This window comes from Rhinolophus hipposideros, assembly GCF_964194185.1.
Source record: "Rhinolophus hipposideros genome assembly, chromosome: 7".
Classification (NCBI taxonomy): domain Eukaryota; kingdom Metazoa; phylum Chordata; class Mammalia; order Chiroptera; family Rhinolophidae; genus Rhinolophus; species Rhinolophus hipposideros.
The window spans coordinates 69,974,467-69,995,958 of record NC_138053.1 but is presented as its reverse complement, the minus strand read 5'-3'; the positions used below and the strand labels follow the sequence as shown (position 1 = coordinate 69,995,958).

The following is a 21,492-nucleotide window of genomic DNA, read 5'->3' as shown; positions in this document are numbered from 1 at the left end:
ATGGTCGTAATGGGAATGAAAGTTTAACGAGAAACAAATGGAACTAGATTAAAGACAACCTTGGAAATAGCAAGAGCAGTTCAGGTTCACAGGATAGCTTTGGTATTGGTTAAGTTCATTAAGTTTGCTAGAAAGGGCCATAAAGCCTCAAATGACCATTGTACTGCCCCATTTGACCTCAGGTTAGGGGACCTGTAAGGACCAAACTGGGACAAATTTCACATTGAATTACCTAAAGTTCTCCTCCATTGTGTCAAACTTATTCATGGTTGACTTTGTTTCGCTCATAGTTTGATTATTAGACCTATCAGATGAGGTCAGGATAGCAGGATTAGTTTCTTCCAAAGCAAAACCACTGGCAGCTTTATAAAGAAAGAACTGCCCAAGTTCACTTTATTTAGAAGAAGCCAGTTAGGCCTTGTAGGCATTTTGAGTTTTATGGATTTCTTTCCATTACCTAACCATTGCAAGAAGAAGTTAGATGAATCTAATAATTGAAAAGAATTCTGAGATCATCTTCCTTCCAGTGACTTCCCATGTCTCTCAAATAAAATCCCACTTCCTCACCCTGAAGCCCTTGGTGATCTCGTTCTAGAGCGACCCCTCCAGCCCACCCTTTCCCTTTTTCATTCTGGTTCTACCACAAAAGCAAACTGTCACCTCGATGTGTCCATGACAGGCCAAAGTTTCTGGGCATTCCCATGGACATTTGCTACTGATAACACCCTCATGCATTTGGGAAAGGAGGCTGACTTCCATCCTCTTGTATTAATCCTGCCTCCCATCTTCTTTCTTGTATTAATTCCCAGGGAATAGCAGAGGGCAGGCTTTTACTTTTCTTAAGATTTACCAAGGAGTGGGGTGCATTTGGGAAAGGAAGTTCAATGTTGGAAGAGGAAATAATAACTGTCACTAGAAGAGGCTATTTTGAGAGGCCCCCTTGGAATCCATTATAAGGCTTCTTGTTGGAGTAAGTCCTGGCCTGCTGCCATTGGCGGGGCCAGTCTACTCCCCAGTGATACTTCTGACCTTTTATTTTTCTTACCATTGAGTTCAACTGCTGAAAGGTTTGGAAAGACAAAAATGTTCAACTGCAGTTTATGTCTCACCTTAGATGAGTTAACCCCTTTGTGCCTCAGTTTCCTCTTTTGTAAAAATGTGAAGAATAACAGCAACAGCTACCACATAGGGTTATTGTAAACATTAAATGAGTTAATATATGTAAAGCATTTAGAGTAGTATCAGACTGCTCTAATAAGTTCTGGATAAGTGTGAGTTAATATCCACATCATACTGTTGAACTTTATGCCACATTTCCATTATCTTACACTTCTGCAATGGGGTCTTTTCACATAGGTGAGGAATTTACGTATTTCCTCTAATAAGTTCTGTTTGTTGGTTTGGGATTGTATTTCCAAATGGGTGGGCCTTTTTGCTACACTCAGTCATCCAATATGCAGATTTTTGTCTTCAGTGTACTATTTATTAATATCTTCAGTTTACCACCGAGTTCTCTCTCATTGTAAAGGATGGTTTTTATAGATTAAACAAACGTATTAAGGGGCTATTCTGTGCTATGTTTCTGAATGCAAGTGTGTGTGTGTACATGAGAGTTGAAGGCAGGGATATAACCCCCTCATCTCTAAGGTGCATCTAGTGTTTTAATAAGAACACAGACAACCAGAATGTTTAACTAAGAGTCTGAGATAAGACAGGGTCAGTGGGATACTGGCTGTGGGTAGAAAGAATCATGCCATAAAGATCTAGCATGGAACACTGAGGCCTGGGTATAGTTTTTTTATTAAAGAAACTTTCCTTGCAGAAATGCATATTAGAGAGAAAGGTTAGTTTTTATTTTTTCTTATTCCTTAAAATTTAAAAATATTTAAATATGTCACACCTTAAGGGTAGGAACAGAGTGAGGTTAGCTTTGTTTAACAAAAACAAGGCTTTGTTTAACAAAAACAAGGCAGCCTGTGAAGCATGGAAAAAAACCAAATATAGGACAAATCATAAGAAGGGCTATTTTATGGAGTGAGTAAACCAAGAGATGATCCAGACAAAAAAAAAAAAACACTTGGTAGCTTTAAAACTATTTCAAATTAATTTTAGTCAGGGCTCTACTTTGAGGATACAAGCTTTGCGGATAGGCAACTATAAAATAAATTCTTGGGAGTTGATAGATTTAAAGCTTTTTTAGAGAAGTGAGAGCACAGAATGGAAGAAGGAAGTATGTGTGATACTCAGTGCTGTGTGGAAGAGAAGAAAGTGCTTTTGGTAGCCCAGGGGCCTACACAATGCAGCAACCCAGAAAGGTCTTGACTCTGTGCTGTCCTAGACAGGAAGAGAGTTGTGAGCAGGGGCCATACTGCATTATGACCGTGGCTCTGCCACATCAAAGTCTGCAGTGGTCCAAGTAATGCAGAGGGACCTTTTCTGAACGATAATTCACAATAAGTGTGGTGTGTTCGAGGCTGTACAACAAATTATGTCATTTCTTTTCTGGAAGATGAAGGAATTAGAGCATATAATCTCTGCTTTTGCCGCTCTAGAATGTTAAGAATCCATGTGAGAAAACACTCATTCCTAATTGTCCTAAACATCATGTTGCCACTGTCAGAATCTGAACTGGACTGATGAAGGGTCTGGGCCTGTCTGAGAACTCTTGGGTACTCATGCTGATAAACTGGGGTACCTATAAAGAAAAGAGGCTGCAAGGCACAACCATTCATGCAGTCAAGCAACATTTTGGCTTCCCTCCTGTATTCCAGGCACTGCACCAGGCACTGGGAATGCAGAACGGAATGAGATCTGGTCTGCTCAGAGGAGCCTTCTCAGCGGACAACAGATCAACAAGAAAAATGCCATTGGAGACCTGTTCTAGGGCATATGGCAATTAAGGCAGGGAAGCTACATCAGCCCGAGGTGTCCTTAGGCAAAACAGAAAGTGAGGCTCAGAGCAGTATCTCATTTCTAAACAAGACAAGAAGACTGTAGGAGCCTTCACCTGACAGACTGGCAAAGCGGTGGCTTTTTAAAACAAGCGAAACAGATTTCTTTTACGGAAACCCTGGCCTGTGCTAGTTGATTCTGCCAGTTTTTTTATGGAATAAATACCTAAGAGGGAAGAACTGGTGAGGCTTTGGAAGTGTAGGAAGTCCCTTAAAAGGGGCTGCGTTTCCTAAAGGGAGCCCCAAAAGGGCTGAACTACTTACATCAGGGAGAAAAAGACTCAGGCAGTAAGGGCACCGGAGGGTGTGTGTCTGGAGTAATTTCAAGGCTTTTTCTATCTTGCCTGATGTGGCAACAAGGAAAGATTTGTTCGTTTCATTTATTTATTTTCAATTTAAAAGGATTTTTCTTTTCCCCTTTCCCCCCCTCCCAGTCACTCCGGTTTGGGTTTTCCATATGACTCATAATTCCTTCCGAAAGTGGAGTCGAATTCATAAAAGTGGTGGAGGTGTGGGGGCAGGCTGGGAGCCCCGTGGAGTCTTCATTACCTACATTCCCACTCAGCCCCGCGCGCAAGCGGCGGCCCGGGTGGGGAAATCCAGCCGGCGCCCGGGATGGCGGCTACTATTAAAGCCCCAGCGGCCCGGGCCGGGTGACTGGGCGGCCGGCGCGACGGGCACGGGAGGGTCTGCGGCGGGCGGCGCTGCAGCAGCCTGGGCACAACCGCCGCCGCCCGCGGGCGCGAGTGTGCGCGGGTGTGGAAGGCCGGCGTGCGGGCCGCGAGGGGTGTGCGCGCGGGAGGCGGAGCGGGGCTCGCCCCTCGCCGGCGCCCGCCGCCCCGCGGGTGATCTCTCTCGGGCCGTCTCGAGCACCCCCCGGCCCCTCACGGCCGTTGGTCCGGGCGGGGGAGGGAGAAAGTGAGACTTGGTGTCATCACCATCCATTGTCAGAAGGGGAGGAAATTGGAATCTAGCAGCGGCGAGCAGCAGCTGGGCGGTCACATCTGGGAATGCAAAGCCGACCCCCACCCCCTCCTCCACCACCTCCTCCTCTCTCACCCAGGATCACTTCCGAAACCACTTCGCCGTCAGCCCCTGCCTCGGCCAGAGGTGTCATTTTTAACTGAATATTTACGAAAGCTGGAAGCGTGAGAGGGGGGTGGGGTGGGGTGGAAATAGCGGCTGCTTCTTTTCCAGGGACTGATTTAATGGGGATGTGTTCAAGGCAAGAGCGAATTCAGAAGGATATCGACGTCGTGATCCAGAAGTCCAGAGCCGAGAAGGACTGCTCGTTTGCAGGTGAGTTCTCGCCTTTCCAGAGCCTCGGACCCAGCGCCAGCTTCATCTGCTCGCCCGCCGCCCCCCTTCCCAGTTTTCTGATCGCGAGGCGTGCGGCTGGGGGTTGGGGGTGGGTCGCACGACCCCATTCCGGGATTTATTTGGCAACAGCTGCTGCATCGAGAGCGGGAACCAAAAGGGGGAGGGGGCGCCAGCCTCTCCCCTTCTCCCTACCCCCCCAAGGTGGGGCAGCCACCGGCTTTGGGGGCAGAGTGCGGGTGGTCCGAGCGGGGCTCCAGGCGGAGGGGCCTTGCGGTGTATTTTTAGACCCCCTGGATGCCCCGAGCGTCCAAGCCCGCCTCCGGGGTTTCAGCGGCAGCGACCGAGCGGGGCGGGTAGGACCCGCCGGGTTTGCGCAATGGGAAGAGCGGCGGCGGCCGAGAATGGAGTCCGCTGCGCTGCGCTCGCCGGCTGCGCCCAGCGCTGAGGGCCCTTGAGGGGGCAGCGCCGGGTCGATCTCCGGTTCCTTCAGCTCCGTGTAGTCCCCTCCGACTAACAGTGCGTTGCCCCGGAAAGAGAAGGGATTCCTGGGGTTCCCGAAGCGCCCAACGCCTCTGCCTGGGGGTCGCCTTTCGTCCATTTTGCTCCCTTGGGACAGGGATCGGATTTTTGCTTTCGCAGCCTGGAGCTCGGTTGGGGCCGCTTCCGGCCGCCGAGACCGGGAAATTCCCGCCGTTGCCATGGCACCCGGCACTTGTTGCGGGGGGGCGGCCTCCCGCGGCACCCGGCCGGGGGTGCGCAGCGTCCCCTCCAGCGCGGCGCGGAGAGGGGACCTCACTGCACTCGAAGCCCTCGCCTCCCACCCGGCCAGGTCGCCTCTTGGCTCCATCCAACAGGGGACCCCAGTTTTGACCAGGGTTAAAAATCCACTCAAGGTGTAGCTTTTAACAGGACTTTCTGTTTCAGATTTCAGATACTCAGACTCCACCTTTACTTTCACCTACGTTGGCGGCCCCAAAAGGTATTTGTGTGTATAGAGTTGCTTCATTTCCTGTTCACACGCTTGTGTTTCCTTTGTTCTTAGTGTGTTCCGTGTTTGGTTTTTTTGGTGGTTGTTTTTAGTTTTTATTTTTATTTTTTACTCTTGTTGTTCTTTAGCCCCCTCCTAAAAGCCTGAGGTCTCTCGGTTTTAAATAGCAGAGGGAGAATAAATGTTTGATTCAGGCATTCCTAAGATCTCACTACAGGCAATAGGCAGAACTCTTGCACTCTTCATGTTAAAGCTGTTCCACAGCAGTAGCTTGCTCTTGAGACGTTTGGGGTTTGATATAGGCAAGCGGGTGCAAAACTGGAATGCTGGGTACGAAGTAAAATGCATAAAAGACATAAGATGTGACACAAATAATTTTCCTGGTGAGTTGGCGCTGCATGTTTCCATGTTTTCTGAAGGTTGACATAAATATGCAGTCTGCCAATTCTCCATGCTTTTTTTTTTTTTTTTTTTATGGAGTGGTATTTTGGTTTTGACATTTAGTTGTAGGAAAGCATTTGGAAGTTTTGTGTAACTGGAGCATATAACTTCAATGACAGATGCATAAATTAATACTAAATTGTTAACAGTGTGAAAGAAGTCCAAATCCAATTTTGTATTTAGGAGGGAAAGTTAAAATGAAAGGTAGCCATTAAAATATGCCTTTGCCGTCTTCACTTGTTAAGTTGGGATTTTTCTCCCTGTTAGCCCTTTGGTGACACGGTGGCTTAAAAAAGCAGTGGCTACATAGGAGAACTGTCAGAGATTTAGCCTTGTTGTTGGGACTTGACGTTCAATATCATTTGATCCCATTCCAAAATATCTCTTAGCTAATGGAAACATTTATGAACATATAAATTACAAAATAAGCTTTTGTCTGTAAATATATTTTAAAAAGCTTGGAATTAATGTGAATCTTTAAAATGCCTAGGATCTGTGCTATAATCTACATCTCAAAAAAGCTTTAATTGAAAGTTGATCAGGTTTCCCATATGTAAAGTTTGCTGAAGCTTCACAGTTAGTATATTGATTTGATTTACTAGTTGAAAATGTAACATATATAACATGTACTTATTGGGAGAGAATAAAATTACAGCATTTTTTAGTTTACTGTAGTACCATCATCTTTGTAATTATGACTAAAAAGAATAATTAGAGGAGATTCAACTAAATTTACGCTGCTCTTACTATCCAGAGAATGTTGGTGTATGACACCCTCTTGGGTGATCTTAACAGTTACAATACAGGCATACCTTGGAGATATTGTGGGTTGGTTCCAGATCACCACAATCAAGTGAGTTACATGAATGTTGGTTTCCTGGTGCATATAAAAGTTATGCTTATACTAGAGTGTAATCTATTAAGTGCAATAGCATTATGATTTTTAAAAAATGTACCTACCTTAATTAAAACGTACTTTATTGCTAAAATATGTTAATCGTTATCTGAGCCTTCAGTGAGTCCTAATCCTGTTGCTGATGGAAGGTCTTACCTTCCATTTGTAAAAAAACAAACAAAACAAGTCTGTGAATCACAATAAAGTGAAGAGCAATGAAACAAACGAGGTATGCCTGTATGTTTTGTATTGAAAACATTCCCCAGGCAATCAGGTAGATATTTGAGCTGTTTTGGTTGTTCATCTAGTGAGAGGTGTGAACAGGAAAGCCCTGGGTAAGCTTTTCAACTGACTGGTTTTATTATTTTCAAAAAGATACACAAGTTCTTTTGGCCTCAGTGTACTTATCTATACAAGGAGAGAGTGAACCATACACTTAATATCTTTAATGTCTGTTAGTAGATATAGCGGTGAGATTCTTTATCAGCAAATTATTGAACTAGTGTTAACTTAGCAAAAGGTGGAGAACGGATGAATGCCTCCAGGAGCAAGGCCAGGGGGTTGGGATGAATAATTAACTAATGAGATAACATCAGTTTTCACTATAAGAGCTACTGGTCCAGAGTTGTTCTTAAAGTAAGAGATGTTTACTTTTCTGTGTAATCCTATTAAGGGATAGTGTTTTCTTTTGTCCCTGATTTAAATACCTGGGCATTGTGCTGTTAAGGTGGAACAGCCTGCTAAAGAAGAAAAATAACGGATACAACAGTTGCTCTGATTTCTTTTGTCTTCTCAAAAGCTTATTTTACAAAACAATATAGAACAGGTTGTTTATTAGTATAATAATAATGATCCCTTTAATGATAATCCCTTTATAGATTTGTAGCTCATAGAGAAGACATTTTTTTCTGAAAATAAAACAATACTGTTTTCATTAACTACGTTAGGCTATGATATGATGTATTTCTCATTGTGACATGTCAATCAGGCATTTAAAATGAAAACAATCTACCCTTTTTTGATTTAACATGCTTATTAACTTAAAATATTCAATTAAAAAATATTCAATTAACAGTGTCATTTCAGGTAAATTCGACTTCATTAAAAAAACTGATGGAGAGATAGTACATGATTATCTTGAATTATATTTAACTCTCATTTCATCTAAACTATTGAAATATATTTCAAGAATAATTTTCAATTCAAGTTGTAGATAAAACTTAATATAACGTTTCCTTTCTGACACCCTCCAAGAATGAGTTACACTTTGTTCTAAAGGTAGAAGTTGATCTTACATGTTACTATTCAAAAAAAGAAATATAATATTGGGATTTTTTTTTTCCATGTACTGTTTCTTTGTGTTTTTTGTGGATAAGAGGAAATGCCATGAGGTGACTGTCAGGGCTGGCCAGTGGCCTAGTAAATTGGCCTTTCGTTTGGAAGTCATCAGAGGGACAAAGTACCTGTTAACATTTGACTTTAGGTGAGGAATGAGGGGTTGCAGATGGTCAGCTGGAAAACTGAGTCCATCGAGTTTTCCCTAATGGAAAGGTTCATGGAATTATTATCATCATCCTCACTTTGGGATGTGCAAACTGAGGCTCAGAGAGTTTAAGAGTCATGCTCACGTTTACTCAGTTAAATGAGAAAGCTGCCATGTAACCCCTGCTCTGTCACACACCTGAAACCCGTGCTCATTCCTCTACGTGGGCCTTCCGAGTCTCTTTGAGCATGGAAACACTTTAACATCAAAAAATTATGCAGAGGATTACTTGAGAGTGGTTGTTGTAGTGTCGTTTGATTGAGAAATAATGAGAAAGGAAGTGTTAAATGTTATGAATTTGATTATTAATACCACCTACATGTGCTTGAAAACTGGTGGTGTATGTGCTGCACGATTAATTCATTTTAGCAATGGTCCTTAAAATAGCACTGATTCCTGGACTACTTGGAATAACTCCTACCCAGTGCCACTTCCCAATTTCAGGAGTGTGCCCAGAACTATAAGCCAGGGGCCTTAAATGCTTAAATGTAAGTTTATGCAAGTCATTCCTTCCTGTACTTTGTCATGCTTGTGATCTCCTGCCTTGTTAATTTTTCCTTATTGATTGGCAGTAAATTCCTTAAGACCACAAAGATTGAGGGTTCTGGTCCTTCGTCTTACATGCAGTTCATGTCAGGCATGCTGGTAGAAGGAGTGGCGCCAGCTGTGGAGAGGGGATGGGAAGACAGGTTGGGGCCAGTGGTTAGCAAAGACAAGGAGAGCAACGGGAGCCCCATGGGCCTGGCCATGGACCTCTGGGGTTTCCTGATTGTGAGCTTCCAACAAGAAAAGTATTGTGAAGATATATATCATTGAGGTTTTCAAAATTCACAAGTAGTAATTGTTTATTGTAAAAATTTGAAAAAAGTAAATAAAAACGTGATTTCTCCATCATCCATTATATTAGAATTCTTCCAGAATTTTTATGTCTATATGTATATAAAATACATGTGTCCAAATATTGTATTGTATTCTTTTGAGACTTCACGGTTTTTCACCCAAGAATATAACAATGTCTTTCTTTTAGACAGGATATGAGAATAAAGAAATGTTTATTACTTTGGGAGTTTTCCGATCAAGGGGTGTGACATTGTGTAAGAAATCTAATATTTGTTAGAAATTATTAATAAGTTAGCAAGTTAATATTTGGCAGAATGTTCGGAGTTTCTGCATATGTACACCTTTGTTGTAGGAAAAGACACCCTTTCATGTGGTCACGGGTAAAATGGCATCTTTTGAAGTACACTCTATTTAGGAGTTTCTGTCCATATAAATGTTTCAGAGCATGGCATGTGACACTAACAATAGCACTATACAATCCCTCAAATTTTGGATGTACAAATGAGATTTGCTACATCCTCCTTTAGGCGTTTGTACGTGCTGCCTGGAACACTCATCTGCATCTTGTACTGCTACTTCTCCCCCCTTAATCCTAGTCAACCTTCATTGTCGAGGCTTTGCTGAGCCAAATTCCCTTCTGAGAAGCCTTTCCTGGCAATCCTCTCCCCTGTAATATCTGGTAGGTATTTCTAAAACCGTGCTGTCACTATGGATTGTTAGCACCTGTTCACTTGACCATCTGTCTGAAGGTGAGCTTCTTGGAGGCCGGGTCTGTCGTATTCATTGTCTCTCCAGCCCCTCGCTCGCTGCTGGTACAATATATTCTCTCAATAAGTAGATGTAAAATGTATTACGAAATGAATGCTGAAAGGTCTTCTGGCAAATGAGAAGCAATTTCCTAACCAAATGACCAGGTATAAAGATATTGAAATACTTCAAAAAGCCCTCAATCTGTTGCTGTCACTTGCAGTGGAATTTCTTACGAATCTAGAGCTACAAAAGTTCCATAGCAAGTTATAAGTCCTGTTCTCTGGGGAACACACCCACGTGATTTCTGGGTGTAGACAAATCCCCAGTTTAAGATAAGAGGGAGTTTTTGGGACTGGCACCCTGGAGAGTTTGGACTCTAAAAGTATTTAATTCAGTTTTAAAAATCAACGGCACTCTGGTGATCAAGCAATTTTTTGTTGGGAGGGTCCTTAATCCACCTGGGCTCCCCAATGTGTAATTTCCTAAGTTATGGGATGCCACGGAGAGAAACAATCTACTTGATTGCTAAAGTGCATTTGTTTTTTCTTTTGTTTTTTTCCACTTTCTTAGAAAGGAGAAGTGCTCACGCATGCAGGAATAGGGGAGTTGGGAGGTTGAAATAGTCCCATCATCTCAGAAAGAGTCATCAGTTTTCATCATAACAGAAGTACATGCTCATTCTAGAAATCCTGAAATATGCAATTATTTTGAAACCATCAAGTGCTCCTTAAAGGTTTCAGAATGAAAAGAATGATCGTTTGTTTTAAATTAAAAATTAGCCTGTTCGTCTTGGCAATGGGGACTTGCTCATCATAATTTTGTGTTATATCAGTTATTATCCAAAATAATGACTTTCAAAAAAAAAAAAAGAAAGCATGTGTTTAGAGCCCTGGGAACCTGTCTCGCAAGCTGTGGTGACTGGTGGGAGAGTGTGAAAAAAGCTGAATGAGTGATTTCTGGGCTTTCATATTCCTTTCTAAATTACAGCTGCTCTGGCTCTTTTTTATTCCGTATAAAATTTTCTTTGAAAAAGGTTTCATTGTTAAATGCTTTTAAAACCACTGACCTAAAATAACCATCAGTTTAACACAAATATAATTTATGGAAGCTTCTATATTAAAAACACGTTTAAACTATTTATTTCATGGATTAAGAAATTGCTACCAATCATGTTTATTGGACATACTCTCTTCTGTAGTTTTTGCGTACTTCACATCCTGCATTTGCAATGGAGATGAGTGGGTATTTTGTCAGCTATTTTACATTTAATAGCTAAAGAAACTGAGGCTTGGGTAATTTAAGTAACTCACAGTAAGAAACAGAGTAGAGATATATTACAGTGTAAGTCTGTTTATGTGAGGTTTTAAGGGGTATTGGTTGAACTGGCATAATTGGAATGGTTGGAAATGTTTGAGGATTGGGAGGGAGTGCTGGTGAGATGTCTGCCAGGGGCAGTACTGAAAACCTGGTTGGCAAGCAGGATGCCCGAGCCCAGGGCTAAGCATTAATAGTCAGAAAATTATGTACATTGGCTGTGGAACCCTTATGTAAATATTGGGTCAATCCATTTAAATTTCCTATCATTTCTCTCTGCGGCATTAAGCAAAAAACATAGTGAGATTTCATCAGTCCTAGACATATTTTGTAATTGTCTGCATGGATTTGCTTTTGGATAGACTGTGTTGTAGTAGATAAATCTTGCTTTAAGGGAGCTGCCACTTAGTATGGAATTTTAGTCTAGTTATTGGCATCTAATCTCTCTCTTTTTTGTTCTCTAAATTTCTGAAATCTCATCTTCCATGTGTCCCAGGAAAGACTAATAAGAAATATGTTTTTATTAATAAGGATAGTCATTCCTATTTTATTGTGACATAATTTAGGTTTTCTGTTCAGTCGTCTCACTTAAATGCTGGACACTTCAATTCGACGTATCAAAATAATGCATCATTTCCTCTTTATTATTTTTTTATTTTTTGCATCGTTTCCTCTTTAAAAGAAGCTTCTCTTACCAGCCTTTTCCTGGTCAGCATCACATCGTTTGAGCCAGTTGGGGACCACAGTGTTCAGGTTTCATGTGTGTTACCCTATTTGTCACCTGTTTTGAAGCTCCACTGACTCGTTGAAATCATTGTGGACATCTTCATCCCTCCCTGTGTCAACACTTGACTTAGGTCTGTCACTTTAACCCACTGTCTTAAAATTCTTAACAGCTTCTCACCTATCCAGTTCACTTATATCTGAACTCTTTGAGCATGAATTTAATCATAGCATTTATCTGCTCAGAAGCCTTCAAATGTGACCATAGTTTTCTCTGTATCAATTTAAAACCCCTATTCTTGGCTTTCAAGAGCCATCTCTCCCACCCTTTCATTTATATTTCTCAGGCTTCCGAACCAACTTACTGCTGTTGAGTGACCTCCTTCTCTCTCCCCTCAACAGCAGTTTATTAATTTAGTGCATTAAGCATACACAGCTGTTCAAGGTTTAATGATTGATAACATTGTGTCTCATAATACACTTGGTTTTGGATATCAAGATCGTGGTTTTTATTATCATGAAGACCAGTTCATTTAATCTTTTCTTTGACCACAAATGGCATCTCTGTGAAAATAGATGATGTATTTATGCTCAAGAAGAGGAAAGAGTGAGACCATGAGTAAATAAAGTGAGAATGAGAAGACAAAATTAAATCTGAGGAGGATAGGGTTAGAATATAAATAGATTATACCCAGTCCATTATAGAATAACAACAATAAATCTCTAGTGTAATTTATTTGCATATCAGTGACATCCTAGTTTGTGGCTGACACCTTCTTGGTATTAAACGGAGGATGCCAAATCATTCAATGTTACATTTAAAAGGGAAACTTCCACTTAAACCTCTGTGCAGTCAGATCAATTTTCCCTGTACAGAAATTAGTAGACAGCTAGCTGCTCACTGACTTCCCCCAAGGTGGTTTCTTTCTGAACATTTTGAAATGTAAATTGCATATCCTAATGGCCTGTCAGTGTTTTTAGGATTTGACAACCAACTCTGAAGTTCTGTGTTTATTTTGAATTTTCATCATTGTTTTGCTTACAAAACAAGTAAAGGTTATTATTATCCAAGAATCAATTATAGGATATTTTTGTATTTGGTGTATAGGTTTGAACCAAAGACTAACTTTATGTTTGTTGGGCTTTCATATCTATGAAGAAAAAAAATCAGGCAAAATTGGGGAAAAAAACAAAAATGCTATTAAGGACAGAGCTGTGTTAAAGAGAAAATAAGTCAAATTTAGAAAAAAAAAAAATCACCAAAAAAATCAATATTCTGTTTAAAGACAACTCTAGTTCCTAGCAGCGTGCCTAGAATGTAGTGAATATTTCCTGGTATTTCTTAAATGACTTAATATTTTTCCTACACTATGTGATAGAATTTCTCCAACTGTTTAATGAGATGTTAGGTATGTGGCCAAATATGTCTGGGAAATGCTTAAACAATATTAAACAATTTTAATGGTTGGCTTTTAGAGCCTTTTATATATTAGTGTGCATTATGCATATCCAAGAGGTGAATGAAGTATTCACGGTTTTTCAGATTTATTTGATTACAGATCTGGAACATTTTGAGAGAGTTGTTTTGTGGAAAACACTGGCAAACTCTTGAGTCTTATTCATTAAAAATTGTTCTGAATAAACAGTACACTGTAGTAGAAATGGAAATTGCCGATTCACATTGAGCCCTGAAGAATTCATTTTCAGTAATTTTTGTAGAACTTGCTTTATGACAAGGAAAGCTCCAGTGAAAGGCATTTGGCATTTCACGCCACCAGCTTTTCACATGAGGATGTATTTCTCTGGGTCTCTCACTCAGTCTTCTGTTGTGTTGAATCCATTTATGATAAGGGCTCTCCACCATGCTTATTCATCAAAAACCCGAAATTAACAGGGGCCTCTTTAGTTCACGATTAGAAATCAGTCTCCTAAGGAAGTGTTAGAGATAGATAATAATTCTGTGTAGCAGACGTTCTCATTATGTTCTCTTAAATTCTGTCCCTTTGCTGTAGAGATTAGGGAGCAATCTTTGGTGGAGTATACTTTTGGAGAAGTTCATCATGAGGACTACCTGGACTTACCTAAATGTTTCATTTCTTTGATAAATTATATTTTAAAAAAAATCAATGAGGGTATGTATCTATTTTGTAAAATCATTCTCCTCCCAGTGACCAAATGAGAAATTGACTGAAGGAGTTTTAAAACATTTCTCAGATTTTTTTCAACATTAGTCTGGAAGCAAGCTTACCCCCCTTTTTAGGCAGTGTCAGTCATTAAACTTGACTAGCCACATGTTACTTTAGGTCACACGTTAATGGAGAATGAAACCTCTGCTTTAAAATGCCCTCCTGTGGACCCAAGGCCAAACAGGTGTATGTTTTTAATGGCTAATGTTAATGGTAAGACGTATTCCTGTATGAATGCTCCATAGCTTTTGTGCTTCAGAGAAACCCGTGGAACCTCACGGGTACTGAGAATCTAGTCAATTCTAGGTTTCTTATTTGGAAGTCAGTGTGCAGAATCTTAACTGAGTGAATTTGCATTATGCTAATACATTTGTCAATCTGTATGTATCTATGTCATTGATCTTCTTAACAACAAACTTAGATATTGGCACGTGAGAGACCTAAGCAGAATGCTAAAATCTGTTTCATGGGTGAAAGCTGATGCCATCGTCATTTCTCATTAAAAGCTAGATAAAAAAGAAAAAAAAATAGGCCCTCCAACTGAAGAGCAGTCATTACTGTATTATTACCACAGAGTTTGATAGGATTTCTTAGTGAATGGTCAAATTCATTTTTAGTTACCTAAGAAAGAAGTTTGAATAATTCACTGTGAGCCAAATTCTCAGTTCTTTTTGGAACAGTCCATCTTTATAGGAAAACCAGCCTAGAATGGTGAGTTCAGAGTTTTAATTAAGTGATTTCAATGAGGGTTACATATTCTTGGCTGAATTTGGCCTCAGAATGATGAAACTTGGGCCAAGAAAGACTTTAAACTTAATATTTTGAAATCATACTAGTTTGATTTAATGTGAGCTTTCTGTGTTGATTTCCTGTGTCATTAATTTAAAATGTGCAGTATTCTTAATTCTTGATGTCCAATTTACACAAAATCCTTTCCTGCTATAGGTAATTGGCAGGGAAAAATCTACTTAGGGCAGTAGTTTCACAAAAGGTTTTTTAAAACAGAAATGTTGACATTTCCAGCCTTTAGGGTACATTCTGGGAAATGTTACATTTCAAAAGTACTTTGAAATCAAAATGCAGGTGCTTAACACTACACACTTAGTAGAATGGCCAAAATCCAGAACACTGACAACACCAAATGCTGATGAGGATGTGGAGCATAGGAACTCTCATTTATTGCTGATGGGAATGCAAAGTGTATGGACAGCCAATTTGGAAGACAGTTTGGGAAGTCTTCCAAAACATACATGTTCCAAACATACATGTTCCAAAGCTAAATATACTCTGACGATACAGTTCAGCAATCACGCTGATTGGTATTTACCTAAAGGAGTTGAAAACTTATATCCACACAAATCCTGCATATAATGTTTATAGCAATTTTAGTTTTATCCAAAATTGCCAAAACCTGGGAGCAACCAAGATGTCCTTCAGGATGTGAATGGATAACTGGTACATCCAGACAATGGAATATTATGCAGTGCTGAAAACAAACGAGCTATCAAGCCCTGAAAAGATACGGAGGAAACTTAAATGCATATCACTTAAGTGGAAGAAGCAATCTCAAAAGTCCACATACTGTCTGATTTCAACTATATGACTTGCTGAAAAAAGTCAAAAACTATGGAGACAGTTGGTCATTGGTTGCCAGAGGTTGCGGTGAGTAAGGGATGAGTAGGCAGAACACAGAGGATTTCAGGGTATTGAAACTATTCTACATCACACTATAATGAGTGGATACATGTCATTATGTATTTGTCCAAAACCACAGAATCTAAAACAAAAAGAGTGAACCCTACGTTGAACTATGGGCTCTGCGTGATAAATGTGTGTCAGTGTAGGTTCATCATCAGTAACAAATGTACCACTCTGGTGGGGGGTGTTGGTAATGGAGAGGCTCTGCCTAGGTGGGGTTAGAAGGTCTGTGAGAAATCTCTGAACATTCTGCTCAATTTTGCTGTGAAGGCAAAACTGCTCTAAAAAGGTCTTTAAAAAATAGGGAGAGAAAAAAACAGGTGCTTGCAAGACTTTTTCAACGTCTAGATAAAGATTCTGATCTATAGAAAGTTTAAGGGCTTCTCAAATTGAAGGGCCTTGGCACAAAACTAAAATGGGTAACCTATATTATGGTTTTAGCATGTAGCTAATTATAAAGAAATCAGTTTTAAATTAGAAATGTATCAATTTTATTCAAATGTAGATTATAAAACTATACTAAATAATCAGTAATTATCCAGTATTTCAAGAAATACTATTAACTATTACAAAAATTCTCTTCCTACCTAATTTCCTAGTTACCACAGAAACACAGTATTTAATAATACCAGTGCACTTCTCAAATAAAACAAAGTAAGATTTGGTGCTGTCAGGTGTTTCTGTGGCTGAATACTGAGCTTAAATATAAAATATATTTGAAACATTTCTCTTTTGCACACGAACTTACATGCACAAACCTGCAAAACATTGCAATTACAATGCATTTTAAACTTTCCCCCTAAACATAAAAAGGTTACATTCCAAAATATATTTGCAGACATTAAGAAAATAATAACATACCTGTTTCTCTCTCCCATAACCACATAATTCTCAAAGATGGAAGCATTGAGAATTTAGTTAACCCTAGTATTTTTTTTTTTTAAGGTGGGGAGCAATAGGTAGGCAAAGGACAACATAATTTTTCAAAATTTCTATGACCATATTGTTGCTTTTAGAACCACCACAGACATACATAAAATTCTTAATGCAAAGAAGTTAGACTGTATTTACAGATTAATTATAGTCTGAACATTTTTCAGGGTTTATGAAATTTCATTTTATATTTTCCAAAGGACATATTGCAAATGTTGATTATGTTACAAGGTGATTTTAAAAATTCTTTATAACCCGTAACATTATATCGTGTGTAGCAGAATGGACAGATTGATTTAGATTCCTTTTAACTAACTAGTCATGGTTTAACTTCCCTGAGTCTAGGTTTTATCATGTGTGAATTGCAGTGACAATACTGCAGGGTTTTCAGGATTCAATTAATGATCTTGAAAGGGGTCTTGAAGACTACGCTTAGGCTTGTTGGTTCTCTAGAAGGAGTCAACAGCACTCAGAATGCTGTTATACTCACGGTTATACTTTATTATAACAAAAGAATACAGATTAAAATCAGCAAAACGCACAGGCTCCTTGAACAAAGTGCAGGATAAACTAGGTACAAGTTTCCAAGTGTCTTGTCAGCAGAATCACATGGATACATTTAATTTCCCAGCAATGGTGTATGAGAACGCATGCAAACTATTGCCAACCGGGGAAGCTCACATGAGCCTTGGTGTCCAGCGTTTTTATTTGGGAATAGTCATATATGTATGCTATACCTTTGTGACTGAACTCAGCTACTCAGGCTCCGGCTTCCCAGAGCGAACACAGGTGTTCAGTATAAACTATCTGAGCAAGCTGGTATGCACATTTGTTAGCATAAACTATCTGAGCAAATTGGTGCTGTGTGGCCCAGGACCTTAGGCATGTGAAGTCACTCTTACCAGGCTCAGAGCTCATTTCCTAGAAACTGGACAAGGGCGAGTCTTGAAGACAGGCCTTTCTTGGGAATGTGCAGGCTTTGAGTAACCAAGGCCTGAATTAACCCATTCCTGCACATATGCTGACAGTGTCCAGCACGGACCTGACAAAGAAGGCAGGACTTGATAGTATTCATAGCACTAGCCTGATTCTAGGTCCTGCATGCCATGGCATCTAGGTCTGGATGCCATGAGCAAGTACAGTAAGGGGAAAAATGGACTTTTTTTGGTAGGACAGCTGCCCTGATTGATTTAGAAATATAAATTTTACTCAGTTTAAAAAGGCATTAATTTACAAGATGCACTGTCATTGAATAACAACTTCTAAAAAACTATATTAAATGTACACAAAAGTAAAAAAAAAAGCAGTAGCATGCATTCAGTCATATAATTGCATGTTACCCTTTTTTCTCAGTGTGGTAAAGTCCAAGTCTCAAACCTTGGTTATTTTTAGTCTAAAGATTGTCCAGACTCACTGTTGGCGGTTGTCAGATCACCACAGCATTTCAATGATCCTGAATTTCCTCCCCTGTGTTCTGGGTTCCTGATGTTCACCTATGACTTTAGAACAGTTAGGATTTTTGTTTTTTTAAATAAAGGTTTTTGTCTTTCTTATTTGTTTCACCTTGTATTCTTTTCCCTTTAATTGAATTGTGTAATATTGAAAGTAGGTCGTTTCCCTAGAAAGTCAGCTGAAACGTGTTTCACGGTCGTGATGAGAGCCCTTCTGTTGGCAGGTCCCTCTCATTGTACTGGCCTCACCCATCCTTCAAAAGTTTTGTATATTCTCATACTTTTGGCAGTTTCTACCAACTCTTCTTACATTGTCTGACATGGAACAACCATCTCCATTGGAAAAAGAAAAGCTTTGTTTTTCATGGCAGCATCACAGCTTTACCCAACAGGCAAGCAAGTGGTGAGAATACAATGCAAGTGATGACACAGGGGTGACCATATGTGAAGTGAAATATTCTTTTAAGGGTTAAATTCTCACTTTTGCTGACACGGGCAGATAAATGTCACAAGGTCCTCCTGAGTATTGGTCAGGAAGTTTATTTTGATATACAGTAGTCTCGCCTTACCTGCAGGGGATATGGTCCAAGACCTCCAGTGGATGTCTGAAATCATGAATGGTCACAAACTCTATATACACTGTATTTTTTTTTTTTTGCACGTACACATTTGAGGTATGACAAAAAAAAAAAAAAAACTAGCACGAATTTCGTTTTCTTTCACAATTTCATGGATAGAAGATTTGTTCTTGCTGTAGATCTTAGCAATCTCAGTATACAACTTTATTTATTAAGTTGAGAACTTAAACCTTTTCACTTAAAAGAAGCACTTTACAGCTTCTCTTTGGCACATCTGAATTGCCAGCATCACTACTGTCGTGCTCAGGGACATCATTAAGTAAAATAAGGGTTACTTGAACACAAGCACTGTGATAGTGCCACAGCTGATCTGATAGCCAACACAGATACTAAGGGATTGCAGGTGGCGAGTGTGTATGGGTATGCTGGGTAAAGGGATGATTCACATCCCACGCTGGACAGAGCAGGCTGACATGAGATTTCATCAAACTACTCAGAATTGTTTATTTCTGGAATTTTCCATTTAATATTTTCAGACTGCAGTTGACCACTGGTAACTGAAACCGTGGATGGGGGTCGGGGGAACTACTGTATTGTATTAGAGGCATAAGTTAAAACCATGAGTTTTGTAATTAAGAAAGTTCAATAACTGAACAAAGACTTACTAAACAACTAACATGGGATATTAGCTGAAAGGAGAGCAACTAATATGGGCCAGACAAATATTACTAATTCCTACTTCTAAATTACCCTCATATTTTTGTGCCAAGCCAATTTCTCATTTGCCCTATGTCAAATCTTGAGAAGCTGTTGGAAGGAAAAAGTGGCTGGAACAACTTTAAACATACCCATAGCCTGGGCTGCTTTAACATTTACATTTTTAATTAAAGTGTCAGTGGGATCATTTAAATTAATTTTAAGCAGTGTAATAAAGGGAAAGTTTTTCAGATTCTGTGGGAGAGGGTATTTTGGGACTGGGTAATTCATCATTAGGTATGCCGCCTCTGCAGCCTTCATTACCCTGGGTCAATTTCCTTTATTATTATTTTTCACAGCTCCCTCCCTTCTATTTCTCATACCCTACACGTTCTCTACAAGCTTCTGGTGTTTTTTTTTTTTTTCTTTTTTCACTGATTCTCATGGCTGCTGGAGTTGCTACAACAGGCAAGGTGTAGAAGGGAAATGGGAAGAGTGAATGAGCATAGAAGTCATTTATCAACCATCTCTGTTCTTACTGCTCCTCCTCTCACTCTGTGTCTATCTATTTCTCTCTGTGTGCATGTCTATTTACAATATATATTTTATATGCACACATCTACAATTTTTATAGAGCAACTATTATCAGTTAACTTGGGGAAATGGATTATTTTTAAGAAAACACCAATTGACAAATCTGTTTCCCCCCCAAAAAAAACCTTAGGTGTATTGATTCCATAAACTCAGTAAAGAAAACCATCATTGTCTCATAAAGTATGTTTTACTTTTATATATTTTTCATATGCCAGTAACTCAGGCTTACACTTTTAAGTTAGTCTCAACGTGACGTTGGAAGCCATACAAAGACAAAATTATAAAATCAGAGTTAAATAAAAAAGTAAAATCTTGATATATTTGGACAGATCCATTATCCCTGTATACTTTGTTAGGACCTGAGGGCATGCATGATTTTCATAAAAGCTGTGCATTGCCATGCAAACAAACAAAGCAAAAATTATTTTAGGTATCCTACTTGAAAAAACACATGAATACCTTAAGTGCAAATCTTTAAAATTTTATAAAATGTTGAGTTTTTCCTATTTCATGAATTCAAGAAGTAGACCTTAGTTTTCTTAAAAATTAATTTACAAATAATTTCCCTAATACAACGTGAGTTCTTTGTTTCTTTCATTCATTCTTTTTCTCCTTCCTTCCTTCCTTCCTTCTTTCTTTCCTTCCTTCCTTCCTTCCTCCCGTGTTGGTTTATTAATTTGAAACAGGGACATCAAAGGATTTTGAACAATAAATCACCTTATTTTACCTCATAATCCATCCATATCCATGTCTGTTCAATTTATCTGCATGTTGTCTGTACTTCTGATTTTGTGTGCATACAGAATAAATTTTAGTTATAATCCACTGAATATGTAATTTAGGGTTTTACTTTCTTTTTTTCTTTTACACTGTATTTATTTATTTAGATAATATTTTATATTAATTTCAGGTATACTGGAACAGCATACTGGTTAGACAATTCTGTAATTTAAGAAGTGATCCCCCGGACTAGTACCCATTTGGCACTGTGTGTAACCACATTATTGACTATATTCCCTATGCTGTACTTTACATCCCCATGACTATTTTTTAACTACCAATTTGTACTTTTTAATCCTTTCACCTTTTTCACACTGCCCCAATCCCCCTCCTGTCTATCACCCCGATAAGTCTAGTACCCATCTCACACTATATATACCAGTAGTTATTGCAATATTATCGACTATATTCCTTATGCTATACCTCACATCCTCATGAGTACCCTGTTTCCCTGAAAATGAGACCTAGCTGGACAATCAACTCTAATGCGTCTTTTGGCGCAAAAAATAATATAAGTCTCTTATATTGTAGTCGATAATGTAAGTCTCTTATATTATTTTTTGCTCCAAAAGACGCATTAGAGCTGATTGTCCGGCTAGGTCTCATTTTCTGGGAAACACGGTACTGTGTAACAACCAATTTGTACTTCTTAATCCCTTCCCCTTTTTCACTCCCCTCAATCCCCCTCCCATTGGCAACCATCAAAATGTTCTCTGTATCTATGCGTTTGTTTCTGTTTTATTTGTGTATTTTGTTCTTTAGATTCCACATATAAGCAAAATCACATTGCATCTGTCTTTCTCTGTCTGAC

General features: G+C 39.4%; 1 protein-coding gene across 2 annotated transcripts in view; it reads left to right on the top strand.

The window, feature by feature from the left end:
- The first annotated feature begins 3,740 nt into the window (after positions 1-3,740).
- Positions 3,741-21,492, top strand: part of PARP8 (poly(ADP-ribose) polymerase family member 8) — a 167,244-nt gene continuing 149,492 nt past the window's right edge. The window contains exons 1-3 of one of the 2 annotated variants that reach the window (XM_081053335.1): positions 3,741-4,061; positions 4,149-4,250; positions 5,196-5,250. In XM_081053335.1, the coding sequence (XP_080909461.1) occupies positions 3,962-4,061; positions 4,149-4,250; positions 5,196-5,250 (257 nt within the window). In that variant the 5' untranslated portion in view covers positions 3,741-3,961. The remainder of the gene's footprint in view (positions 4,062-4,148; positions 4,251-5,195; positions 5,251-21,492) is intronic. The other variant, XM_081053336.1, reaches the window with a different exon arrangement.